The sequence below is a fragment of the Thamnophis sirtalis genome, unplaced genomic scaffold (genome assembly GCF_051295495.1).
Source record: "Thamnophis sirtalis isolate CommonGarterSnake01/CBP01778 unplaced genomic scaffold, rThaSir2_p1.2 scaffold_11, whole genome shotgun sequence".
NCBI lineage: Eukaryota > Metazoa > Chordata > Lepidosauria > Squamata > Natricidae > Thamnophis > Thamnophis sirtalis.
The window spans coordinates 48,569,850-48,597,306 of NW_028261391.1; the positions used below are offsets into that span (position 1 = coordinate 48,569,850).

The 27,457-nt window shown below is 38.2% G+C and overlaps 1 protein-coding gene across 1 annotated transcript in view; it reads right to left on the reverse strand.

Moving 5' to 3' along the window:
* COL17A1 (collagen type XVII alpha 1 chain) overlaps positions 1-27,199 on the reverse strand; it is a 65,701-nt gene extending 38,502 nt beyond the window's left edge. The window contains exons 1-15 of the mRNA XM_087725793.1: positions 27,084-27,199; positions 22,938-22,999; positions 22,064-22,108; positions 20,880-20,978; positions 17,545-17,676; positions 17,069-17,116; positions 13,480-13,515; positions 11,402-11,449; positions 10,773-10,916; positions 8,102-8,257; positions 6,723-6,794; positions 5,832-5,903; positions 5,330-5,404; positions 2,809-2,973; positions 531-617 (exon numbers count right to left, since the gene is read on the reverse strand). Of these exons, the coding sequence (XP_087581919.1) occupies positions 531-617; positions 2,809-2,973; positions 5,330-5,404; positions 5,832-5,903; positions 6,723-6,794; positions 8,102-8,257; positions 10,773-10,916; positions 11,402-11,449; positions 13,480-13,515; positions 17,069-17,116; positions 17,545-17,676; positions 20,880-20,978; positions 22,064-22,108; positions 22,938-22,992 (1,234 nt within the window). The 5' untranslated portion in view covers positions 22,993-22,999; positions 27,084-27,199. The remainder of the gene's footprint in view (positions 1-530; positions 618-2,808; positions 2,974-5,329; positions 5,405-5,831; positions 5,904-6,722; positions 6,795-8,101; positions 8,258-10,772; positions 10,917-11,401; positions 11,450-13,479; positions 13,516-17,068; positions 17,117-17,544; positions 17,677-20,879; positions 20,979-22,063; positions 22,109-22,937; positions 23,000-27,083) is intronic.
* Positions 27,200-27,457: the final 258 nt, after the last annotated feature.

Genomic DNA, 27,457 nt, shown 5'->3' on the forward strand with positions numbered 1-27,457 from the left:
GATGCATATCTGGTGATAGTCATGTGCACTTCTGCTGAATTGTATGGGTAAATGGACACCAGCTTGACCTCTCCCTGTTGATGATCCATAGCTTTTCCAAGGATGTTTCAGTGATCTCTTTGAAGTTGCTCAGCTACTTTATTGTTCTCTTTCCCTTCTTCTATTATCTTCAACTTTGTCAAGAATAATTGTTTTTTCTAGTTCATCATCCATTTGCATCACATGTCCAAAGTATACTAGTTTTTGTGTTCTGATTATCACTTCAAGGAATTAGTTGGGTTTTTTATCAGCTAGTATTAATTGATTCATTTTATAGTTCATATTAATCTTAACAAATATCTCCAAATTCATAATTCCATGGTGTCTATTTTGCTTCTCATTCTTTCTCTTTGTCCAGCTTTCACAGCTTTGTCACTAGCATAACCATTGTTTTAATTAGCCGGATCATTGTTATCATACAATGTTTGTGTGAGACGTATTTTTATTCTTCTCTTAATTAGTCAAATCAAGACAGAGAATCAATGACGTACCATTTGTTTCTGATTTCAGATAGGAATCTCCAGCATAATAAGAGCTAGCCTTTTCGCCTTTTTGTAAGGTGTCTTCTGCATAATAACCTGTGGTGGGCCCAAATAAATCATATTTAGGGTAAATATGAAATGGCTTAATACCAGTTTATCTCCAAATTTAAAACAAAAACAAAGAGAATATCTAAGTCTGATTGATTTTTTAGCCAAGAAATGTTAGAATGTGTGGAGGATGAGACCCTTACGCTTTGTGTAAATGTACAGTATTTGTTAAGCCCTTTCAAAATCTTGATGTACTCCTAAATTAAGCGAATATTTTTACTTCAGGGCCAAATCCCCTTCCTCCAAAACCTATTCAACACTAAACCTCTTTGTAAAAAGGATATTAAAAAATTAAACCCTGTGGGATATCATAAAACTTGTCCAACAGTATAGTCTGGATTATAGTCTAATACACAGGTTGAAAAATATATCCATCCCTGGATTGGACTATGCTGTGAATTGGAGTCTTAATGAGTTCATTTCACTGATATCATTGTGGTATTGAAATATTCATCCAGTATTGATTAAACAAGGAAAAGGAGTGGTGTGGTGGCCTAGAGATGGAGCTCTCACCTCACAATCAGGAGGCTGTGAGTTCAATCTTAGGTAGAGGCAGATATTCCTCTCTCTGGGCACAATGAGAATGTATCTGCTGTACAAACCTCCACATTGGTGAAGGAAGGGCATCCGGCAAATAAACACTCTGCTAGCACATACTCTACTCAATTCTTATGACTTTAGGGAGTAAATGTGGCATCCTGGGGCCAGTCTAAAAAGTAATTAGGTAGCAACTACAGAACTGAATGCAGCTGCTGTTATCTACTATATAAGCATAGTTGTTAAAGTGGTACAGTAATATGAGATATTAACCTGAAGGTTTATTTCCACAAACACTTCAGTATACAATAACCCAGGATTTTTTTAAAATTCATTGGAGCTTTCAGCCCGTGAGAAACTAGTCATAGTGAAGTTCAGGCTCAATAGATTAAATTTCCTGTGAGTTGTTTGGGATTGTGCTCCACTTCCTCCCTTTCTCCAGTCATATCCCAGCCAGTATTCTTTCACAAACATTCACAACAGTCTTTCTGGAATATTGCCATTTCCTTGCTCATTCATCCGCCTAAGTAAGTTTGATGTTTCTTCTCCTCTGTGAATATGTTTTGCTCATTGACAGAAAAAAGCAACAGCCAGTCAAAATCATCTCACTTGAACAATGTAAAACCTAGTCAGATTTCTTTTTTTCTCTTTAGATCTATTAAGCTACAATAATTTACCTCACTTTATAGCTATACCAAAAGGGGATTTGATGGCTCAGCAGTTAAAGACGCTGAGCTTGTCGGCTGGAAAGCCAACTGCCTGGGTTCAAGTTCCAAGTGCCGTGTGATGGGGTGAGCTCCCATTACTTGCCCCAGCTACTGTTCACCTTGCAATTCGAAAGCATGTAAATGCAAGTAGATATTCATGCCAGCCACATGACCACAGAAGTGTCTTTTGACATTGCTGGCTCCTTGGCTAAGAAACAGAGATGTCAGGAACAACTGGACAGGGGAAAACCTTACCTTTATTGGTATACCAAAACTAGCGTTTGCTTTTATGTTTCTATAATTATACTTTGCATCTTACTACCTTTCTGCTTTGTCTTCTTCTTGTTATCCTTTCAATGAACACTTTTTAAAAAATGACATGCATTTCTTTATAGCATTACAATATTATGTTCTCCAACATTATCATCTTTCCCCAAAAATAAGATAGGGTCTTTTGCTGAAAATAAGACAGCATCTTATTTTCTTTTGACCCCCAAAATAAGCACTTGGCCTTATTTTCAGGGAGGTCTTATTATTTTTGAGGAGCAGGAGGTGGTGAGCGTGGTCACCTCATGGCTAATGCTGTGTTGCAATATTTTTGGGGAGAGCTTATTTTCAGGGGAGGGCTTATTTTAGCGCATGTGCTCAAAAGTCCAATTGGACTTATTATCTGGGGAGGTATTATTTTTGGGGAAACAGGGTACAGATATGTCAGAAACACTGACTTGAAAACGAATGGTTGCTATTGTTTGTGATTCAGTGTATCACACAAAACCAGAAAATATTTACTTCATGGAAATGAATTGTGCCATTTTCTCTGACATTATCAGATGATATAAAACAAGGTTGGAGGGAAACAGATCCCATATAAGTAGTGTACCCTCTGAACTTATATGAAATCAATATGTGGCCTCAAGAATGGGAACAAAACTGACCTCCACTGAGCCCAGTGCCTGATGCACTAAAAACTTTTCCACTGTCCTTGGACATGATCAATAGTTCCATTTCTTTCTTGGGAGTTACATTATCTTTTTCTATGAGCACAAATTTGCAGTCTTTGCGTAGGATGTCATCACTCTGAGAGTTTGTGGACGCGGCAACTGAATGTCAGAAAAGACAGGAGAAAACAATCATGTATATATTGGATATTGCAGTTATCCTCCTTTGGTGATACTGTTTTCAAAGACTGATTGATAATTATGTGCCATCAAGTTGGTGTTTGACCACATAGATTTTCTCCAAAATATTGATGATTATTCTGAACTTGTTAATTATTAATTTAAAATATCCACTTGGATATAAACTATAATAATTAGGTGTTACTCTGGGTTTAGTAATAGCAGTATAACTGCAGGTAACACTTAGCTCACTTTTTTGTGATCCTTGCAAGGTAAGTAAGAAACACACATTTCCCTTTGTAATGCAGCTGAGAAATCTAACAGAACAGAAACTAGCTTTCTGCTTGATTTATGCAGCAAGAAAACATAGAAAGAGTGTTTATAGACTTGCCATTAGACAGCATGATATCAATTAAAGAAAAATTGCTGTAAAATAAAGTAAATTTTCCATGTTTTGCTTTTATTTCCATTTTCTAAAGGCAGTAGCTTCCTCTAGTGGACATCTCATTTACAGTGTCTCCTGTAAGTTTATTTTGTTGGTAACATAAACCTTGCTGGGTCAGATCAAAGCCTTTGCTAATCTGCATTTTGTTTCTCACAGCGGCCCAACAGATTCACTGGAAAGAGGTGAAGACATACCCTTTCTTCTACTGTTCGCTCCCCTCCACAAGTATTTGCAGACAAGCTACCCAAACTCTGAGAGAATGTTGAATCTTCAACATTAAAAGGCTTTAGTTGACTAATCCACCAGTCCCAGTTTAAAGTCATCTATGTCAACTCTTTTACGGCATCCGTTGGAACCAGTGGTGGGTTCTGGATCCTGTTGCAACTGGTATGGTGCAACGGGGCTGGGTGTCCACCACATGAACGTGCGCAGCACGCGCACGTGTACTTATCGCCCATGATGCTCCGTGATGCCTCCGCAACGCTCCAGCTGCTTGGCTGAGCATTGCGTAGGTGCCGTCCATTCCGTGCATGTGCCCGCCCTGAAAATTTCAAATACCGGTAAGGAGCATGGGCGGGCAGGCGGGCGGGCAGGCTGGTGGGCTCTCTGGAGCACCATACCAGAATGGTACCTGGTGCTCCCGGCGGTCATAATCCACCACTGGTTGGAACCCTGACAACCCAATTGAATAGCTATCCCCATCTCTTGTGTAGTGAATTCCCTATATTAAATATATGAATTTCTCCACTAAATAGGGGATCTCAGACAGAGGTAGGGCTAATACAGCACTGTGATTTTTTTTGTAATGATAACACTAAGTTCTCAAATCACATCAAGAAAAAAATGGTTTATAAATTTCTGTAGCTGGACTTACTCAAATTATAAATCAAATTGAAATATTGCCCATTATTTTAAGATTTAACATTTAATGTAAACCTGTATAAAACATAGATAGCTTAAGAAATGTGCAGTGCTATCAGAAGATATGTTTTCAAGCAGGTATTACATCTGGGCTTTTTTAGATGCTACATTAGCCAAACCATATCAAGTCCTCTCCCCAAGATAATGTTTAGGAGGAATTGGAACCTTCTTAAGGGAAAAAAGCTAGTATGATGTTGTTGCTTTACTATGAAGGTTGCAAAATTTGTTAGTTTCACATACTTGTTTGTACCTACAACAATACAGTGAAGTAGAAACTAAATACATTCCTTACACTTTCTTCTAGGCTTCCTTTCTACAGATCAATCACAGGGCATCCCTAATTTTGAGCAAAATCCTCCCTTTCCCACCATGCCTTGTTGGTCATAGCAGCAAAACTAATTCAGCCCTGTTTCATATTTGGATGAAGCCTTGCCTGAAACAACAACTTTTCTAATATCAGTAAATCTGAAGATTTACACATACAGAGAAAAAAAAAGTTTTTAAAATAAGTAATACATTTGATTAAAACCCACAAGCACCAGCACAGCAAAGGAAAATTGAAAATCCATCCAGGGAAAGTCTATGGAGATTCTCAATCATCCATGTCACAAAGGTGGTTTTCCAAAAATTAACCAGACTTTCTTGGGTTTCTTTTTCTTTGAAAAAGTTTATCTTCTCATCCAAGAAGCCTCTTCAGTTCTTTTTCAGTTCAGAACTGAAGAAACTTCTTAGATGAGAAGCGAAACAGCAAAATAAACCAAGAAAGTGCAGTTGCCTTTTTGGCAAAGTACCTTTGAGACATCCAGGAAAAGGAGACTGGCAGATGCTGCTTTGCTGGATCGCAGGCAAGGCAGTAAGGCAGAAGCACAAGTCCTTCTCCCCATCATGTACTCCATAGATAGCACAGAAAGGGGCGTTGTTGGTTCTGCAGAGTCTCCTTTGCTGTTCCATGTGAAAGAGATGAAGACTCACCAGTTGTAGATGATGTGGACACACCTGTACTAGTCACACCAGAGCTTTGCACTGCATTTTTCTTTGTTCCATATGCTGTTGAAAATGAAAAAGAGTGAGGGATAAAGACACAATTCTAGATTTCCAGAAGCCCAAGGAAAAGATCTAACTATGTATGTATTTCCCCAGCTTTTGGGGCACTAATATCATGGAATGGAACAGCATCTTTTAAAAAGTTGAAGTAGTGATTATTATCTATATCTCGATACACAACTATTCTTTATCCAGCTATAAGTGACTTACTGAGAGAAAAAGTGATTCAGGACCTCACAGAGATTAGTAGATATGCAAGCTGGCAAAACAATAGAATTACTTGAGATATATTATGGAGATCTACATGAATTGCAATATTTTGAAATAAGCAAAAGGAAATAATTTTTCAATATTCTTCCATCATTTCTAAGGCAAATGAATCTTAGCAAAAATGCTTTGAATTCCACATATTTTCATCAAGTGTTGTTACCTGTGGAAGCTGTGGTTGTGGTACTTGTGACCCCAAGTGTGTTTGGAGCCAGGTTATTTTGAACACCATATGCTGCAAATAAAATATTTGAGGGTCAGATTTAAAATTTATGTATAATCATAGTCAGCAATTTTTTGTATGGATGGTCTTAAATTAATCATCTACAATTAATGCAGTTATAACATATAAACAGACCTGATTACTTATGTTGTCTTTTTCCTCTCATGCTGGAACCAACTTTTATCATAAGGAAATATTCTGGCAATTATCTTTAAAATGCCAAGATTAAAGATGGAAAGAAATTGCTTTCTTAGTGCCATGCCAACATTTCTGGCAGTGATAATTTGTACAATTATCGGAGTAAAATTAATGGAAAAGATATATTAGTTGTTTAACAGCTGATCTTTGTTTTTGTTTATATTTTTATTATGGCTTTTTTATAGGTTATTAAATGTATAAATATATATAGCAAATATCTGCATCTGTGTTTACTGGGGCATTGATTTAACCTTTTTATACCTACCGCCCACTTTTGTATCTCTGTTAGTAGTAAAATTTTCTAACCGCCCACCGGTTCCACAGTAATGGTGATTTTATGAAAACCTAATGAAAAATTTTAAATAATGCTATGAAATTTTTTTAAAAAGTCAATTACATTTGAAAAAAGGAAAGTGCTTCAGTATCGGACAAAACCCTATCACCCACCATGAAAGTTGGATCGCCCACTAGTGGGCGGTAGGGACCAGGTTGACTACCACTGATTTAAAATAAAACAGGAAATTTTGTTTTGGATATGCCTCCTCTCTTGTGCCATTAACACAGATTACAAATCAATAACAAATGCGCGAATGCTTCCTTTTCCTGAAACAGGGAAGAATGGAGAAAACAAACCTGTGGAAGAATTGCTAAGACCACCATTCAGAGTGGATGAAGTTGGGGCCAAGTTGTTTGGAACGCCAAATACTGCAAGAGAAAATAATAGAAATAAAAGGTGTTGAAAATGTTGAAAACATGAGTTCACCACAACCCAAAGTTCTGGAACTGGTGTTTGAATGGAAAGAAAAATGGCTGTGTCACATCTCAGATGTGTGACCCAGTCATTCTTTTTCTTGTAGTTATTCAACCACCAGTAATTGGTTTATGGTGGACTCATGTCTATGTTTTCAACCCTCAAATGGGTCTCCATTAAAAAAGACACAGCGCCTAAAGAAAGCATGGAAAATATTTGATAAGAAAATTCTCATCAGGTCCATTTTTCCCAGGTACGGTTCCTTTTTTTAAAATGACAACCCTTTTTACACACATTTCTAGTCAGCTTTCCTTACTTTCCAAAGTCCTGGCAGCTCTATTTTAATCAAAATAGTGAGCCACTAATTAATCAAAGCTTTCAAATAGCATCCATAAAATTCAAGATGGGCTCTCATTATATCATTCTGATAGTTTATTTAATTGAAGGGACTTGGAAGGCACTGATTCTTCCTTCCTCTACTCTACTGATTCTTACCAGATGGGAAGAAATTATTAGAGATAGCGGATCAAGTAAAAACTGGCCCTGTACTATGAAAGACTTTACAGGTGATAACCAGCATCTTTAATTTCACCCAAAAGTCAACTAGTAACTTGTGCAGCTTATGGAATAATGGTGTCACATTGCAACTCATGCCACCACATTCTGAACGAGCTTTAGTTTTTGAGTTGCTTTCAAAGCAGCCCCATGTGGATTGAGGTATAAGTGATCATCAAGGGAGCTTCCCTACTGGATAGTAGAACAGTAAATGCATGAATCAATATGTCTATGGTGATTCTCCATCATCCAAGTCATGGTTGTCCAAAAGATACTTTTTCAATTCGGACTGCAGAAGTCAGAACTTCAGTCAAAACCGAAGAAGCTTCTTGGATAAGAAGCAAATCATCTTCAAGAAAAAACAAAGTCCAGTTGCCTTTTGAAAAAGCACTTTGGAAATGAATCAATATGAAATCCCTTTCAGGCACAGCTACTCTCTATTCCTTGAGCAGGAGTAGTGAATCCCAAAAGATTCCAGATTGCACATCAGTCTTGAGTAGAGATGTACAATCCCATCCTAGCCTAGTAATGAAAGGTCACCAGGATAATGGGGGGAAATACCCACAGCCACTTGGTCTTGCTAAGATTGAGCTTCAGTCTGTTTCTCGTCATCCAGACTCACAAAATTTTTAACTATGAGGACCGGGCATCAACGGCATCATTTGGCAACCCAGCATTGCAGAGACTTTGATAAATGAATGCATACCTGATCCAGTAGAATGGGCTGCAGTGTTGATCAAAGATGAACTTTGGGTCATGTTGTTATGGTAGCCACCAAGAGATGACCCTGCAGGCAGGGTGGAGGACCACATGTATGGTGGGAGGGCAGCATTCAAGATTGTTGTGTCATAAGTCCCTGACACTGCAGAAAAATTAAAGAACATTATCCCAAACTGGATTTTAATATTATATAATTATATACAATATATAATGAAGCTTTTTTATGTTACTTTCATATAAACCAGATAAGATAACATGAATTTTGTAAATATTCTAGTCTCATGGAAGTAAAGTTGGGTTTTAATGAACAAGGAAAAAAAACTATTGAACCTTTTGAATTTTGCTATTGGAAAAACAGGTGTATCTGTTTGTGTGTCCGACCATCAATTCAGAGATGATCACTCAAGACATACATAACCAGGCTCGTATTATCATATTTTGGACACATTATGTAAGATCTAGCTTGTTGGAGAAATCAATAATGTTTGGAAAAGTGAAAGAGAAAAATAAGATGACCAGGAGCAAGGTGGATGAAGTAAATAAAAAGGCAGATTTTCTTTATTTCTAATATGCAAAGTTTTGCCAAACATTGAATTATAACTTTTAAAATGTGAAGAATTAAAATATATGTGCAGTATGCAGGGTGTTCTTGCTTAAAACCTTTAAATACACTTTGCAAAATAGAAAATAGAAAATATTTTTATATTTTGTATTTTGACTTGTCTATTTTGTCCATTTTGAGGAGGGTGATTGTCCTGTCATCCATCCATCCATCCATCCACCCACCCACCCACCCACCCACCCACCCACCTACCTACCTACCTACCTACCTACCTACCTCCTACCTACCTACCCCCCCTTCTCTCTCTCTCTCTATCTATCTATCTATCTATCTATCTATCTATCTATCTATCTATCATCCACCTATCTATCTATCTATCTATCTATCTATCTATCTATCTATCTATCTATCTATCTATCTATCTATCTATCTATCTATCTATCTATTTATCTATCTATCTATTTATCTATTCAAAAATTTTACTACCGGTTCTGTGGGTGTGGCTTGGTGGGCATGGCAGGTGAAGGATACTGTAAAATCTCCATTCCTCCCCACTCCGGGGGCAGGTTACTGCAAAATCCACATTTCCTCCCAATCAGCTGGGACTCGGGAGGCAGAAAATAGAGTAGATACTATTATGTCATTTCCTTCAGTAGTGGAATGCCTTGATCAGTGAAGACTTTTTCTGTAATACTGTTATGGCTTGTAAATGAGATATAGGTAGGGGTAAAGAACAGAATACTAAAGTGGGAAGGACATAATAGCAGTCTTTCAATACTTTAAAACAGCCACAAAAAGAGGCTATAGATTTAATTTCCATAGCTCCCAAGGGCAGAACAAGAACCAAAGAGTGGGAGCTTTACAGAGGAAGATCCAATCTTGAAATAAGAAAAAAAATCCTGATGGTGAGAACTATTAAGCAGCAGGAAAGCTTTTTTAGTAGCATGGCTCCATCACTGGAGGTTTTTAAGCAAAATTTAGATAGCCAAGAGGGTTAGGGTTAGAACTAGATGGCTTCCAAGGTCCCTTCCTATATGATCAATCTATTATTCCTCAATGATCAAAATAATATATTTGTAGTATCTTCCTTCCATCCAGGGTCTGGATGGGAGCGAATAAGCTTGCACTCAATCTCGACAAGACTGAGTGGCTATTGATGCTCCCTCCCAAGGATGGTCCAGTTATTCCATCTCTTAGCCTGGGGGGTGAAATTATACGCCCCTCAGAGAGGGTTCGCAATCTGGGAGTCCTCCTGGATCCGCAGCTGACATTAGAACATCATTTGTCAGCTGTGACCAGGGGGGCCTTTGCCCAGGTTCGCCTGGTGCACCAGTTGCGACCCTATCTGGACCGGGAGGCCTTTCGGATGGTCACTCACGCCCTCGTCACCTCAAGACTGGATTACTGTAATGCGCTCTACATGGGGCTGCCCCTGAAGAGTGCTCAAAGACTGCAGTTGGTCCAGAATGCAGCCGTGCGAGCAATAATGGGTGTACCGAGATACACCCATGTTATACCTATCCTCCATGAGCTGCACTGGCTCCCCATTGGTCTCCGGACATGCTTCAAGGTGCTAGTCGTTACTTTTAAAGCCCTACATGGTTTAGGACCTGGCTACCTGAGAGACCGCCTCCTGCCATTTACCTCCCAAAGACCGATAAGATCACACAGATTGGGCCTCCTCCAGGTGCCATCGGCGGGTCAATGTCGGCTGGCGACCCCCCGGGAGAGGGCCTTCTCTGTTGCTGCCCCGGCCCTATGGAATAATCTCCCTGTAGAGATCCGGACCCTCACTACTCTTCCGGCCTTCTGTAAAGCTACTAAGACCTGGCTGTTCCGGCAGGCCTGGGGCTGTTGATCACTATCTAGCCCCATTTAAATGCTATATATGTTGTGTAATTTTAAATAATTGTATTTCTATTTTTAATTTTTTTATATTCCCTTGTTGTCTGTAAGCCGCCCAGAGTCCCCTGGGAGTGGGCGGCATACAAATGCTAATAAACTTCCAAACTTATTGTTTTAATAGAACCCTGTAGCTTCCCCAGCAATTCAAGTTTCTCAATGGACTTTATTTCATTAGATTCAGCACAAGTACCTGATTGGGAGCTTTCTGTCACCATTTTGGTTTCAACAACAGCTTTCTTTGGAATAGGGAGTGTGCCTGAATGGGAACGAGTAGGACTAGCACTCGCTGATCGACTTCCCCGTAAAAGTCGCTTGACATCATCCAATTCTGTCCCTAAAGGAGAAAAAAGATACTGGGAACTTAACCATATCAACTGTTTTCAGATATAAACTGCGTCTGAAAGGACAATGAATTGCTTAATCAAATTAACTAATCACCATACTAAGCGCGAGGTTTTATATTTTGATCAATAGATGGATCTGAAACCAATGATAGAAGTTTTGATGGATGTCTGAAGTTGAACATTAAGCGAAAAGGAACTTGATTCTGTGTTAACTGGCATTTCAATATTAGTATTCTTTTCTCAGCATGATCATGCCATATATAATTCAGTAGCCACTATAATTATTCTAGCTATCTATTTCTATTCCCCATTTCTGGGCAACTGCTTACTCTGATGATTAAAAGTATTATATGACATACTGGGCGGGGAATTGTGGTTGAAGAAAAAGATTACTGATGAAAATTGTGAATTGTTTACCAAAGATGCAACTACCTTTGTTCAAATTAGGAACATAGACAACAGCGATAGTACTTACACCTGGTTGATGGAGAAGCACTCTGCAACCGCACTCGGATTTCACTCTCTGTGCAAGACAAAGGGAAATAAAAAGCTTATTTTAAAGTAGAAAGTGTATTGGTTATCTGATATCCTAAAGCTGCAGTGTTTAGTGTTGAATTTTAAGACATTCCACAAAGCTATAGATGAACATGATCTAGTTCATTGTATTTAGTTCTATCTGATTTCTTTTTTTTTATTTCTTCTTGCTACTCATCTATTACTTGAAATTGTTGGTCCCCATTCTGATAAGGATTCAAAAGTCAGTTTTATCAACGTCCTTCTTTCAGTTCTTTTATTGGTGACTAGATCTGTCATTCACAGAAAAAAAGTAAAAAAGAAAGCAAAGAACACTCTGTTTTATGTATATTATGGGATACATTGATTAGATATTGGGAAATAGTTCAGTTGCTGAAACTCCTGTATCAACAGTGATTTTTCCTTACTATATCATCTGAAAGAGTTGCTAGAAAACATGTGCTTGGAATTACTTTCACTTTTAGACAGAAAAAGGCTTACTTTTTCTATTATTTAATTTTTTTTAATAATCAAAAGTATTATGTTTGTGTGTGTGTGTGTGTGTGTGTGTGTGTGTGTGTGTATTATATATATATTGGCTAAGAAGTCTGCCTAGTATGTAATATAGCCCAGGTTCAAATCCCAGTAAGGGTATGGCTAGCTGATGAGAGCTAAATAGCTTGAAATAGATCTATACTAGTCTCTCTTTATTTATTTATCAGCACAAATACAACAAAATGTAACAAAAAGGCAATAGTAAAAATTTGGGTTTCTGTCTGGATGGTCTCTTGTGACGAGCCGAAGGACAGAGAATGGAAGTAGTAATCTTCCTCCCATATTTGGGCATACCGGGGGTTGTAAAAGAAACTATATATATATATATATATATATATATATATATATATATATATATGTATGTATGTATGTATGTATGTATGTATGTATGTATGTATGTATGTATGTATGTATGTATGTATGTATATATGTATATGTATATGTATATGTATATGTATATGTATTGTATGTAGTGTATGTAGTGTATGTAGTGTATGTTGTGTATGTTGTGTATGATGTGTATGTGTGTATGTGTGTATGTGTGTATGTGTATGTGTATGTGTATGTGTATGTGTATGTGTGTGTATATATATATACATATATATACATACATACATACACATACATATCTACATACACACACATACACACACACACATACATATATACATACATACATACATAATACATAATATATATGTGTGTAAAAAGTTAGTGTAGATGTTTTCTTTAAGCAAGAATTAACCAATTGAGCTATCTCTGAAAATGCTATCATCTTCACTATGTTGTGGATAATGGTGAACCTTTCTGCTTTTGAGCATATGATAATCGTGCTACAGTTGTCATATATAAAAACAAATTCCATAACTTTTTTTAGCTGAATGTAATCCTAAAAGAAAAGCCCCTGGTTTCAATTGTACATTAGCTTTTAAAAATTCTGAACTACTGTATGTACCCAAACTTTTGTAGCTTTTTTACACAGCCACCATACATGTCAAAATGTCTCTTCATATTGTTCATATTTCCAGCATAAATTCAAAATATATTTATTAATTCTAGACAATTTTTCTTTGACAAATACCAACAGTTTCTTTGAATTTTTTGGAGCAATGACTTGCATTTCCAAATATCAATCCAAATTTTAAATGGAATAAATAAATAAAGGATAGTTTGGGACAAGGCAAATGGTTTGTGACCCAGCATATCTATCTATATCTATATCTATATCTATCATCCATCCATCCATCCATCCATCCATCCATTATCTATCTATCTATCTATCTATCTATCTATCTATCTATCTATCTATCTATCTATCTATCTCTCTCTCTCTCTCTCTCTCTCTCTCTCTCTCTCTCTCTCTATCTATCTATCTATCTATCTATCTTCACACACACACACACACACACACACACACATATACATACATACATACATACATACATACATACATACATACATACATACATACATACATGATCTTACCTCGGGTTTGGCTTCGTCCCCTAGTAGCAGAAGAACCTATAAAAGAAAAAAAAATAACTCTTTGAAATTTGATTTGGAGAAAAAAAGAGAGTAGATTTCTAAAAACTAACAGCAAATATTACCGAGTTTATACTTAAATACATATATAAAATAACCAATACAATAGATTCTCAGTGAAGGTGTTCAGCATCTTGCTTTAAAAAAAACCAATACCAGATAATATAACCCTATTTAGTTTAAAGTAGGCATTATTTTATTGGGTGACAAAGTAATATAGGATTGTTGATAATTTTGGACTTTTGTTATTAATAGCTTTTATATTTGACTTTGTGATACAATGAATTGATGCTCATGTTCCTACTTTAGGCAAGAAAACAACTTGCCTTGAATGTAGTGAATAAGCAAGAATTTCATGAATTATTTTTTCTAAATAAAAACCATAAAAAGGTGTTGTGACTCAGCAGAAGTTTGCTGTGAGTTGAGTCGGGATGCAGGAATAACAATGCAGCTGGGGCTCGTTAGTGTCGTCTTCTGGAGATAAAAGGACTGATGGTGCCACGCCCTGGATGCAGAAGTCAACGTTCACTCGTTCGTTTGTGGTTCGTCGTTCATCGGTCGTGGTTTGTTTGTGAGAGGAACTTGGATAAGTGATTTGCTTTCTGTAACCCTGATTCAAAGAGACACTTGGAGAAGTGATTTGCTTTCTTTCTGTAAACCTGGTGTTGCTGTAATAGCTCTTTGTTTTTGCATTCTGCTGCGTAACCTTTTTGCCAGAGACATTATTTATGTTTATTTTAGCTCGCAGCCAGCGTGAGCCAGGACTGATAAAGTTATTTCCTTTTAAGTCTGTCTGACTGTCGTCTGTGAACGAGCGAAGAAGGGGGGTCAGAACAGATTGACTTCTGCCAAAACAAGCCTCCATTTGATTAATTATGGAGCAATTAATTGCTGAAAATAGGCAAATGGCCCAACAGATAGTGGTATTGGCGGACCAAATTGCACAGCTGCAGAGAGCTGCAAAAAAATCCCAGCCAAGGAGGAAGGGCCCAGTAGCCATGCCAGATAAATATAATGGGAGTCAGGCCATGTTTGCCGCGTTTCTGGGACAATGCCAGCTGTTCCTGAGTTTGAGAGTGGAGGACTTTCCCACTGACCGGACAAAGGTGGGATTTATTATCAGTTTGCTCTCAGGCACAGCTGCCCATTGGGTTACCCCCTTGCTAACTCAGCCGAGCCCTTTGTTAGATGACTTTCAGGGTTTTTGTCTATACTTTAAACGGATGTTTGAAGATCCTATCAAGGGGGAAACATCAGCGAGAAGTCTGAAGTCACTGCAGCAGGGGAGTGGTTCATTGCAAGACTATGTTAGTGAATTCAAGCTGCGTAGCCAGGATTCCACGTGGAATGAACCAGCTCTAATGGACACATTCCAGGATGGATTGTCAGAGGCCTTGCAGGATGAACTGGCGAGGGTGGACAGGCCACCGACGTTCGACGCATTGGTCCACTTGTGCCTCTAGATAGACGCCAGGCTGCAGAGGCAAAGGCCTCACTGTGCATTCCAGGAGACCACCAGCATGCCGGTTCAGCAAGAGACTGCAGTGGACTGGGAGGAGCCCATGGAGTTGGGTGCTGTCAGACCTCGAGTGTCACGTACAGAGATGGACAGACGATGTGCTGAGGGATTGTGCTTCTACTGTGGGGATCTTGGACACCTGGCAGGGAGTTGCCCCAAGAAGAACAGAAGGGTTGCGCAGACTGCAGCCATCCCTCAGCAACGCACTATCGTGTTGGACAACCAGCACGTTTGTGCGGCCGTGATACCCCGTTCACACGAGGTAGCGTGCATTCGGGGTGTGTGGAATCCCAGGGTGGATGCCCTGCCTAATAAAGTGGAGAACTCTGACCCTGCGAACTCGCTTCCACCTCGGACTGTTCTACCCATTGCATCCTGCACTGCCGTTTGTCATCCCGTGAGCATACAATCTCTGATACGGGATGCACAGCGGGGTGACGACTGGGTGGAGCGACGCAAGGCGGAAGTAGGGCCGGCGTCCCCATGGACTTTGGAAGGGGATCTTTCGAAGTATCGGGGCCGGCTCTATGTTCCCGCAAGGCACATCCGTCGACGGGTGCTCTCGCAGGTTCATGGCGCGTCTGCTTCGAGACATTGGGGGGTTTTCCGGACGTTACGCCTGGCCTCCCGTCAATTTTGGTGGTCCCATCTGAGAAATGACATGCGGAGATGCGTGGAGTCATGTGCCCAGTGCCAATGGGCCAGGTCTGCAAGGAGGGCTTCGCCAAGATTCCAGCCTTTGTCAACCCCGGTCCCTGCAGCACTGGACTTTGTTTCTAGGTTCCCGGCGGGGTGCAAGTGTCTTGGACTGTGTTGCGTGGAGGCCGTCACCAACACTTCTGGGCCGTACCCTGATCGTCGGAACCGGGGGAAGGGCCCTGCGGGAGGGGAGTGTGTGGTGGCTTGGCAGGAGTTGGTGGAGCTGCCGCCAGACTCCGACAGCAAGGGGTCATATGAGTTGGCCTTGGAGGAGGTGGAGGACCCTGGAAAGGGTGTTAGGGCTTGGCTGGAGCTATTAGAGCCGCCTCCAGACTCCGACAGTACGGCGGCTGGTGGGTCGGCCTTGGAGAGGGTGGAGGACCCTGGACAGGGTGTTAGGCCTTGGCCGGAGTTAGTAGAGCCGCCGCCAGGCTCCGACAGTACGGGGGCTGGTGGGTCGGCCTTGGAGAGGGTGGAGGACCCTGGATGGGGTGTCGAAGCCGTGAAGGGCGGGATACCTGGGGAGCATTGGAGCAAGGGGAATGTTCCTGCAGGTATTGGGGAATCACGAAGGAAGAAATACAGGAAATGAGTGTGGACACTTCATTCCGACCGCATCCAGACCATCGGAACCCAGGGAAGAGGCCCTGCGGTGGGGGATAGTGTTGGGACTCAGCAGAAATTTGCTGTGAGTTGAGTCGGGATGCAGGAATAACAATGCAGCTGGGGCTCATTAGTGTCGTCTTCTGGAAATAAAAGGACTGATGGTGCCACACCCTGGGAGCAGAAGTCAACGTTTACTCGTTCATTTGTGGTTCATCATTCATCAGTCGTGGTTTGTTTGTGAGAGGCACTTGGATAAGTGATTTGCTTTCTATAACCCTGATTCAAAAAGACACTTGGAGAAGTGATTTGCTTTCTTTCGGTAAACCTGGTGTTGCTGTAATAGCTCTTTGCTTTTGCATTCTGCTGAGTAACCTTTTTGCCAGAGACATTATTTATGTTTATTTTGGGCTCGCAGCCAGCATGAGCCAGGACTGATAAAGTTATTTCCTTTTAAGTCTGTCTGACTGTCGTCTATGAACAAGCGAAAGGGGGGTCAGAACAAAAAGGTGTACATATTCATTCATTTGCTGCCCCCAGTGGAATTTAGAAGTATAGCTCAATAGCATTTATTGAGCAATTGAGGCAAAGGGAATACAGTTCTATCATTAGAACAGAAAAGAAGAACGTTAGGAAAATCTGCACCACTTTCTTAATTCATTTCAGTATCTATACTGATACTAAGGTAATTCTCAAAAATGGAAAATGTACCGAAATCTTTGCGTGGAAACTCTGGCGAGGAATTTGCACTGGAGCTTCCTGAAAAAGAAAAGTTTAAATTAAAAGAAATTTGAAAACAGTATTATGTAGTTTACTCCACATACTGAATTTCCATCATATTACAATATGTAATAAAGCATACTTTGAAACCTAAACTATTCCTGAAGAACACATGCAGAAAATTTATTAATTAGCCTGCAACAGAAGTGTGTGTTCAATGAAAAGAGATAAATTAATATCATCACTGGAATATTATGCTAGAAATCTGAATCATAATGAAAATGCCTGCAAAGATCATGAATGGAACTGTTGTACTGAACAACAGATCAATCCAAAATTTACCGAAAAGAGCAAGCCATACGGTATCTGGTTCCTAAGAAAAGTTGGGATTATCAGTTAAAATTGTCCTAACCCTGGTTTCTTTGAAACTCTTTAAAATCATTTAACCCTGCTTCTTTTTATGATACCTTCATATGCTGGATGGTGGGTAGCATAGGTTTTTCGTTCAAAAGTGGAGCCAGGTGATTTGGTAAGAGTGGAAGAAGGAGAGGTGGCTTGCTTGTAGGAGGAAGAGGAGGTATTCATTCTAGCATTCCCACCTAGAGATGAAACAAAACCTCCTCAGATTCACATTTGGTGGACTGAATTATGTGGGAAATGATGTCTTTTCATCATTTAACTTCCCACTTGTTTGTCTTATCTAGATAGCCACAATTACATGAATTTGATCTCTCTAATTCTAGAAAGATCACCCTATAATCAGAATACCTCTGGAGAGCCTGTAAAACACAAATGACTTAAAAGGTGTTCAGTAGACACTAACTGTTGGCTCACTTCTGAGTGAAATGTAGCAAACAAAATATACAGAAAAATGCATTGATAAACATATTTAACAACATTTACAATTGTTATAATTTTATAACAACATAATAATTTTTGACAAATAAAAATGTGAATTTTTCTTAAACCCCCTTTAATCCCAGCTAATTCCTTCCGGGAAAAATCAATTTACATCTGAGCTGTCTGTTGTAAAGTGTAATAAAGATTTATGCTTCATTGGGATTTATATTTGAAGTAATAGATACTGGCTATTATATGCTATCTATATAGAAATATGTATAACATTTATATGGCAGATAATATATATTAACACACATACTTTTAGTATGATATATAGCCGGGGTGTCAAACTCGTGTCATCATGGTAGCATCTTGTCATGTATCACAACTTTTTTCTCCTTCGCTAAACTGGGCATGGGCGTGGTTAGCATGACACATCTTCCCCACAAGTCGTGAGTTTGACAGCCCCGATATATAGTATATACCAGTGGTGTGCTGCTGCTGGTTCAGACCGGTTCAGGAGAATCGGTAATTGCGCTCTGCGGGTGGACATCCCACCGAACCAACCACGTGAAATCCCATCCTATATCGCTGCATTTTTTAAATGCAGCATGCATGTGTGGACGGCGCGTGCAAGCGAATTGCTGTGTTTTTTCATGCCACACACATGCCCGGACAGAGCATGTGAGCAAGTTGTCGTGTCTTTGATGTTGCACACATGTGCGGACAGCATGCGCACTCACATTTCTGATGCTGGGCGGACTGGTTGTTACAGTATGTGATGCCCATCTCGGGTATATACTGCTGTTGAATAAGACTTTTAACATATTCCTCAAAAGGTTTGACTAGCATCTGCTCATTTTGGACAATGTCCTAATATCAGTTTTTCCTAAGGTCACTCTGATTACCAGTTTACCTTATTCCATTTTTTAAATTTATTAATTTTATCAAAATCAAATAACAGTTAAAAAACACATGAAACAAACACAGTAGTCATGGCTAAAAACAAACATATCAATGAAACACAAAATACAATACGACCACACAAATGTATTACCCCCAGCCTGGGAACATTCTATAACTTTATACTTTTAAATGCTATCAGAAGTCTTTATGCATTCTAAAATATGTTTCCTAAAGTGAGATCCAAGGCCCTGAGGTGTCCCCAAGATCCTATTAAGGGTTTGTAAAATCAAAATGATTTGCCACACATACCAAAAATATTTGCAAAAATTTAAAACAATGTCACTCTTATCATTATTTATTTGTTAAAAATATATGTTTGTGTGAAAACTACTGTATTTTATTTATGTTAGCATTTAATGGGTTTAATTTTTACCCAATAAATAAATAAATGTTTTATGAATGTGCCAACTTTAATTTATAATATGGCAAATATTGAGAAATATGGCCTAAACAAATAAAAACTCCTTTGAAGTCCTCCATAATTTTTATACAGTAAGTGCAAAGGCATTCTGAAAGCAGAAAGTTTAAGAAAAACTGATCTAAAATTATTAAGGGGTTTCAGAAGCATTTTAGCTCAATAATTTTGTTAGATTTTTCTCACATTCTAAGCTTTAAAATGCTATTTTTTAAAAACAAGGGAAGCATAAAACAGAATTGGAAAATAATCCATGAATGTGTTTTAATCATTCCAGCTTCCCAATGTTTATATAATTATTGTGGTTTCTTACTGGTGAAAACTTCAGTTTTGTTTCCAATTTCTAACAGCTTCAAAACCGACACTTTGATATTTATTGGCTAACTATGCAGATTTAATGAATAACCGGTCAAGGCATACTTGGAATAATTTATTTAATATGTGGCTTATCAAAATCCTTAAATATCTTTAGATTTTTGTCAGATCTCCATACCAAAGATTAACTTAGATCTATCAAAATAAGAACAGTGGGTAAATAATAGGAAACTGCAGCTGGTGCCAATTACCTCCTTGCGACCTATTAGATCACACAGATTAGGCCTCCTCCGAGTTCCATCCGCCAGTCAGTGTCAACTGGCAACTACGCGGAGGAGAGCCTTTTCAGTAGTAGCTCCGACCCTTTGGAACGATCTCCCCGTGGAGATTCGTACCCTCACCACCCTCCAGACCTTCCGCACAGCCCTCAAGATCTGGCTATCCCGTCAGGCCTGGGGTTAAAGATTATAATCCGTCCCCTCCCGAATGATGAATGAATGTTGCTTCTATTTTTAATTACGTACTGTTTTTATATGTCATTGTGTGTACTCCCTTCCCTATACGTTGTAAGCCGCCCTGAGTCCCCTCAGGGAAAAGGGCGGCCTATAAATAAATTTATCTACATCTACATCTACATCTAAAATACAGCAGTAAACCTGCCAGGATAGAATGAATGAAATACATTGCATTAGTTGCCAGTAGATTCCTTAGTCCAGTGTCATTACTTTTAAAGCCCTAAATTCATCAGGTAATGCCTTGTCAGAACTAATTCTGCTTATTCAGTCTAGTAACAGAGAGGGCCTGTTCAAAGTTGCCTGATTGCATAGGAGATTATATGTGGGTGAAATGGGCAGCAGACCTTCTCTGTCATAGCCACTAGCCCATGGATGTTCTCCCTCTAAAAGCACAGGCAGCCCTCCACTTTGCTGCAGATCCAGGAGGTTAAAATTGATTATTTCAATGAACATTTGGCATAGTTGCCTCACTGTAGGTTGGGCTCCTACTAATGAATGGTAGCATTTCCTGTGAAAATAAACCTCATCATCCCAATTAAGAAATGTCACCCAATATCTATAAGTGGTATCTTTATATTTTTATGATAATCACTCTTTAGTAAAGAATCAAAAGAATGTCTCATCTTCCCCACTTTTGACATTTTCCAGCAGTCAGCATCTCTGCCAACCCATCCATTCTTTGGCCTTTCCATTCCCATGTATGACTTTCACTTTCAAACTCTTATTTGCTCTTAGATTGAAAACCACTTACTGGCTGCGGTATAACTGCTGCCATGGCCATATGTCCTCCTTTCCATGCTGCTTCCTCCACTATAAGCTGTTGATTTATGTCCACTACTACCAGCTCCTTCTGTCAGAGAAAACACAACAGTTTGTGAGTCAGAAAAGGCAAAAGGTTGAAACAGATGCACCAAACCCATGTACAATTTTACAATTTTGCAAAAGTTGTAATACTTTAGTCTCTCAATATTTGATCATTATCAGTAGTTCAAAATGGAATAAATTAAAAATGGCAAGAGCAAAATATTTAACCAAACAATGTTTGGCAATGTTCTATCTTGAATAAGTCTTGGAGCATTAATTCTACAATTTTGCAGTGTTTTCACACAAAAACTACTACTGATGCTATTCCTGCACTACTAATGCTATTCCTGCACTATGGTTGGTATCATTTATAGATTTTTTTTTTCAAATATGGGTTATTTATCTATATATCTGTTGAACTAGTTTATCTAATAATCTGTACTGATAACCAGAACAATTTAAAATAATATATTCTTTTATCCCTATTTTTCTCTAAAAATAAACTTAAGGCTTTCAACTTTTATCTCAACAACCTTATGAAGTAGAATAGGATGATAGAGTTTTGTGGCAACATAAACAATGAATTGAAACATTGTTATCTTTAAATGGCACTTTAGTTATTGCATGCACAGAACAATTTTAATAGAACTGGGCATGTGCAGCACGCATCCAATGCATGCATGAGTGAACCAGCAGTAAAGCTGGCTAGAACCCACCCCTGATACATACATACATGCACATACATACATGCACATACATACATGAGCCATGGTGGCATAGTGGTTAGAATGCAGTACTGCAGGCTACTTCTGCTGACTGCCAGCTGCCTTTAATTTGGTGGTTCGAATCTTACCAGGCTCAAAGTTGACTCAGCCCTCCATCTGTCCAAGGTCGGTAAAATAAGGACCCAGATCGTTGGGGGCAATATGCTGACACTGTAAAACGCTTAGAGAGGGCTGTAAAGCACTGTGAAGTGGTATATAAGTCTAAGTGCAATTGCTATTGCTACATACAAGCATATAAGGGGTAAAAACAACCCATAAGCCAGCTGGATAGTTTTTCTCCGATTCCAAAAATAAGGTGCAAGGATGTAGGCATAGCCAAGGAAAACACTTTACCACAATTACTTACTTGGAGGGAGAGACGTCAATCTGGTGGTAACCGTTTCCGTAATAACTGAAAAGAAATTTAAAAAGAAAATAAGAAAATAAAATAAATGTTAAGCCAGGAACCTAGTGTAGCAATTCTGCTGAGACAATTAGTATTTCCCTGAACAGAGCCTCTTTTTCAAAATTGTCAGACTGAAATGAGGAGAATAAATGTACTGCTTTCAAAATGTTTTTGAACATTTTGACTGATTCCACAAATAATATTTTGGTAATTTAGAGAAAAGCTGAAAACTCTTCTCTATAAGAACAATTCTTAACAAAACATAACAAAATGATAAATGTTTAAAGTTACCAAATACTGATTTATTAAACAAGGAAACTGGTGAGATTTCTTTCAATTACTTACTCCACTCTTGGTAGTTCCTCTGACTTGCTGGAGGGGGCAGGAAAGGGCAATATATATACTGTACTTCTAAAGTACAAGGTTATTGACATCCAACTTTTATATTTTCTAGGAATACATATTGAATGCAAAGATGCCCTGAGAAAAATGCTGATGTTAAATATTAGCACTTTGTTTTAAAGCAATTTTAGAACCATCTTTATTGGGGGGGAAAAGATAATGGGTCATGGAACCTAAAAGGTATTTGAAGACACAGTGATGTCTATATGCTCCATACTATCTCTACTATAATACTTTGAACAGCCTAGAGTCAGAGATATGTTTGGGCTACAACTCTCAGAATTCTCAACCAGAAAGCTTACACCATATGCATATTAATTAATATTATCTATTAATATATGCATATTGATCGAGTAGAGTAGATGTATGCTTTTACCCAAGATTGAAAGTGGGAGATAATGTAAGGGTCCTAATATTTCTAAAAAATACTTACGTCGCTCTGTAACTTCAGTTCCATCCCGCTTGTTTTTCTTTGTTATGGAATCCATATCATTGCTACTCACATGTGAAGAAAGAAAGTAAAAAAATTAACAGACATTCAACAGTTTCGTTGCAAGGACAGTACAAACACTTTCTGTGCTAAGTCAAAGAAATGCAATTCACATGTTTCCATAATTACTAACCACTTCATAGGGACTTTTAAAATCAGAACACATGACGGGTCATGAAATAAGATGCAACTTTGTAATGGTATTTTTTAAGGGAGGGAGTTAATATATTTCCTATTAAATATTCACTATAAATATTCAGAAAAGTTGTGGTTCCTTTCTATTAAAACCCTTCACAAAAGTTTCCTTAAGATAGCTTGCATCTTCAAACTCCTAAACTGGTAATTATTCTAGTGAAGTTCCAAGGCCAAGATTTTTGGAGACAGTTAGCAAAACTGGATGCATGCAAAAGAACCATAATCTGGTAAAAGATGCAATAGATTTTGCTACAGTATTCCCAAGCTTGTTAATGTTCAGTTGTGTGGACTTCAACTCAGAAATCTCAGCAGTGGCCAAACTACTGAGGAATTCTGGAAGTTAAATTCCATACAATCATAAGTTGTTAAATTTGGTAAATGCTGCAACAGGGCCATCTAGTGATAATTTATGAATATTTAGTCAACCTTTTTCTTTATTCACGGCATAGTAAATCCATAGCATGAAGAAAAATTTGAATTAAGTTTTGTAGAATGCATGATAAATAGATTTGTTAATCATGAATTTGCATTGGTATAAGGTGATCAAAACCACACATGTCTAGCAATCTGTAAGATTGATCATGACTAATTTGCCTATTACCAAACAGGCAAATATTTAACAAATTACTTTTTAAGTTCAGAAAAAGAGAGCACGTTGGTGGGTGAGACACAGTTAATCATCACTTCAGGAGTTCTGGGGGGCTTTTATGTACTTACCTTAAGATGAATTCTATGTCTTTATAGGGTTTTAGTTACTTTTTTATATCTCAAGAAGCTCTTAAAACAAATCCCTCCAAATCATCTAAATCCTTAATCCATTCACAGATCATGCTAGCTAATGGCTTGGCTTTTGTTCCTCCAAATAAAAGATGCCTGAAGCACCTAAGCAAGCCCACACCTTCTTCATCTTTGAGTCATATTCAAACTCATACTATGAGTTCACCCCAGACAAGCACTGACAGTGAAGGAAGATGCTTGAAAGATGCACATGAAATGGTAAAACCCTGGAGGCAAACCCAGCTCAGTTGCTGGGGTCATTGTGAGCTCTTAACTACATCCCTACCATATTATTGTTGATTGTCTTTTTAAGCCTCTTCTTCATGAGCCTTTCTTTGCTTCGATTGGCTTTAGGACTCTATTGAACAGTGGCTAAAGCAGCTTGCCTCAACTTGGTCTCTAACAATATTTATATAACAATATGTATAACTTCCAGCCATGTTCTAGAGACAGCAGCAAGTTGAGGTGGAAGTAATAACATTTCTTGATGTACACACAAGATCTTAGTCAAAAGGCCAAGGAGGCCTTTCTTGGTTAGCCTTACAGTGCAAATTCTGCCTTAACACATTGAACATTCAGACTCTAGGCTATTCACATACACAATACTCATCTAAGGAGCCTCACCAGACAAATGTGGATAATAAAGATCATAAACCTATGATTTCCTGGACTCTTCTGAAAAGATGGGATTGAAATATGTTAGAATCAGATCTTAACTATAAAATAAAGATAAAATAAGGATCATTATTCTTCAGTTTGTCTGAAAATGATGTTCTCTGCTCTAAAAAAAGTAAATATATATCTACTAATTATTGCTTTTTGGCCATGGGAAAAACAATAGTCTTTTCTAAATAATATATATATATTGGCTGCCAGTTAACCCCCTTATTACTCCTTGGCGTAAAGGTATTATTTATTTATGTATCATATTTGCATAGCTGCCCATCTGACATGAAAGTGACTCTGGGCATGGTACATACTAAAAGAGGAGAAGGAGGAATTAAATAAATTGTTACTTGAGTATTAGGTTTTTTTAAAATTATATGTTAAAGTGTGGGACAGATATTTAAGGCAATGATTGTTAGCAAATCTTTCTCCCTCTCCCCCCCTCTCCCTCCCCCCCCCAAGATCATGGCCTTCTCCAACCATTGCTCCTTCACCAGTCCTAGACAGTTTATTGTTTATTTAATCTATTTATATGGCCATCCATATCACCTAAATGACTCTTCAGTACTGCTGATATCATTGTTCTTTTTTTCTCTCTTCACAACTAAGCCCTTTCTGCTTTTGATGCATTTAGTTAAAAAGAGCATGAATTTGAAAACATTTGGGGGGCTTTGCTTCTTCTGGGGAGCAGAAGATATTACAATCATTAGAAACTGGATTCTGAGTATCGCTATCCAGATAGAATAAACCTTAGGTTTTAAGACCTAAATTATGCTTATCTTGAGAAGAGAATTTTTGGCAAAACATCCTCAAGTCCATTAGGTAGGACCCAATATTTCAAATACAACAAGGCTTATATCCAATGCTTTAAATATGACCATCTACTTAAATGTATCAGGATTTATAATATTAAATTAGCTGTCTTCCATACATTGCTAAATAGGAAATTAATATTTGTGTGAGAGTTCCAATTAAGTTATAGTACAAACAAAAGACCAGGAGGCCGAATGCATTCTGTTGATATGAACACAATGTTGGTTTAATATACAAAATATATGCTTCTATAATATGTTAAACCTAACATATACAACTAATCTACTTATCTGTGTCTAATAAGTAACAATGCTTAACAATCTTACAAATTTTCATTTTACCCTGTGACTTCTAACAGCCCACCTTTTCCAGTAACAAGGCAATATTGCTAAAATTCTTCCCCAATTCTCATCTTTATGGACTGGAATTTGTGCTTCTTTCACCCAGGGCTTAATGTCCTTTTATTTTAGACTTGATCCTAAATGCTCTTCCACCCTCTAGTTCTTATATTTCGGTACGTCTTGCTGAAACTTTAAATTAGCACTGTACTTTTACCCTTTTACTGAGCTGCAACTGTGGGTATCAGTCAGTACCTGTTGCTCAGTCTCATCTAGAGAACAATCATTCAGACAAATCAGGTGTATGGAAAGAAACAACTCTCTGCTTCATCAGTTCCATAATGTATAATCATCTCCTCTTATTTCCTCTGTTGTCATAACTGATGCATTAATTTAAAATTCACAGAATATCCCTCTGCTCCACATCAGCTAAATCAGCTTCTCTTCACCTGGCACCCTCAAGATAGGTTGGGAAACTAATTTCCTGAAATCCAAGCCAAAAGTACATGATCTCTCATGGATTCTGGAGACTGTAGTCCCAAAACATCTGCTGGGCGCCAAATTGGGAGAGACTGGTTGTTGTATCACTTTAAATCATATTTTTAGCCATCAGAAAATTTTACCTTCTTTCAGCAAAAGCTTTTTGTATTTATCAGAACATATATAACTTATATTATTTTTGTATTTTTGATGAAAAAAATCTAGTAGATAAAAGTGCATGACAAAGGTCACACGTTTTGAGGACAAAAATGCTACAACAAAGAATACTTTATATCTTTTAAAGAAAATCCTCATTTTAATTATGCCAAGAGTTTACTACTTCAAGACTGGTTTCCCAGATACACAAAGAAAGAATACATTGCTCCTGGGTAGTGAAAAAAACTAAGCTTGCTTACACTCTTTAGAAAAGGTAACACATAGTCTCTTTGCTGCAAAAGAATTTTGACTGTGTGTAGAGATTCAGGCAAGTATGCACAGAAACAGAATACATACCCATAATACACAGAAACAATATGTTATAAATACATACGTATCGGAAATTGATAAATATAAATAGGAAGAAGTGCTGTCATCCTTCCTTTCTTCCTTGACATGCATCTCAGTCTCCCCCTCTCACCCAGCATTCTAACTAAACACCTCTAACTATGGCTAACATATACTCATTCTTCTGCATTAATAGCTGTTAGACATTTTGGTTCTCGGTGTCAGACCCTGTTAGTTGTTGAAATCTTATTCCAAAGAATCAGAGGATAATAGAAAGTGGATCCTTTCTGACTGATTCTTTGCTTGTATTGCATACCTGAATTCTGGTGGTGATTGCTACTGTTTGCTTCGTACCCAGTATTCCAGATGTTCCACAAGACCACAAGTGTAACAGCACTGCTTTAATGGTAAGTTGTTCCTGAGTGATCCACAAAGAATGCTGAATTGGTCTTGTATTTAATCTATTTTCCCCACCCTTCTAATGGGTAGGCTCTGTCTCTCAAAATGTTTCTCTTAAACAAGTCCTGACAATGGTGTATCATAGTTTCCTGCTTTACTCCACCCTATAAATTACCTAAAACAGCAGGCGAGAAAGAAGGCGGAAAAAAAAACCTGCCTCCAGGAATCAAATTTAAGTACAGGGAAGAAAAGCAGCAACTTGAATTCAGCCATTTCAAATATAAGGAGGGT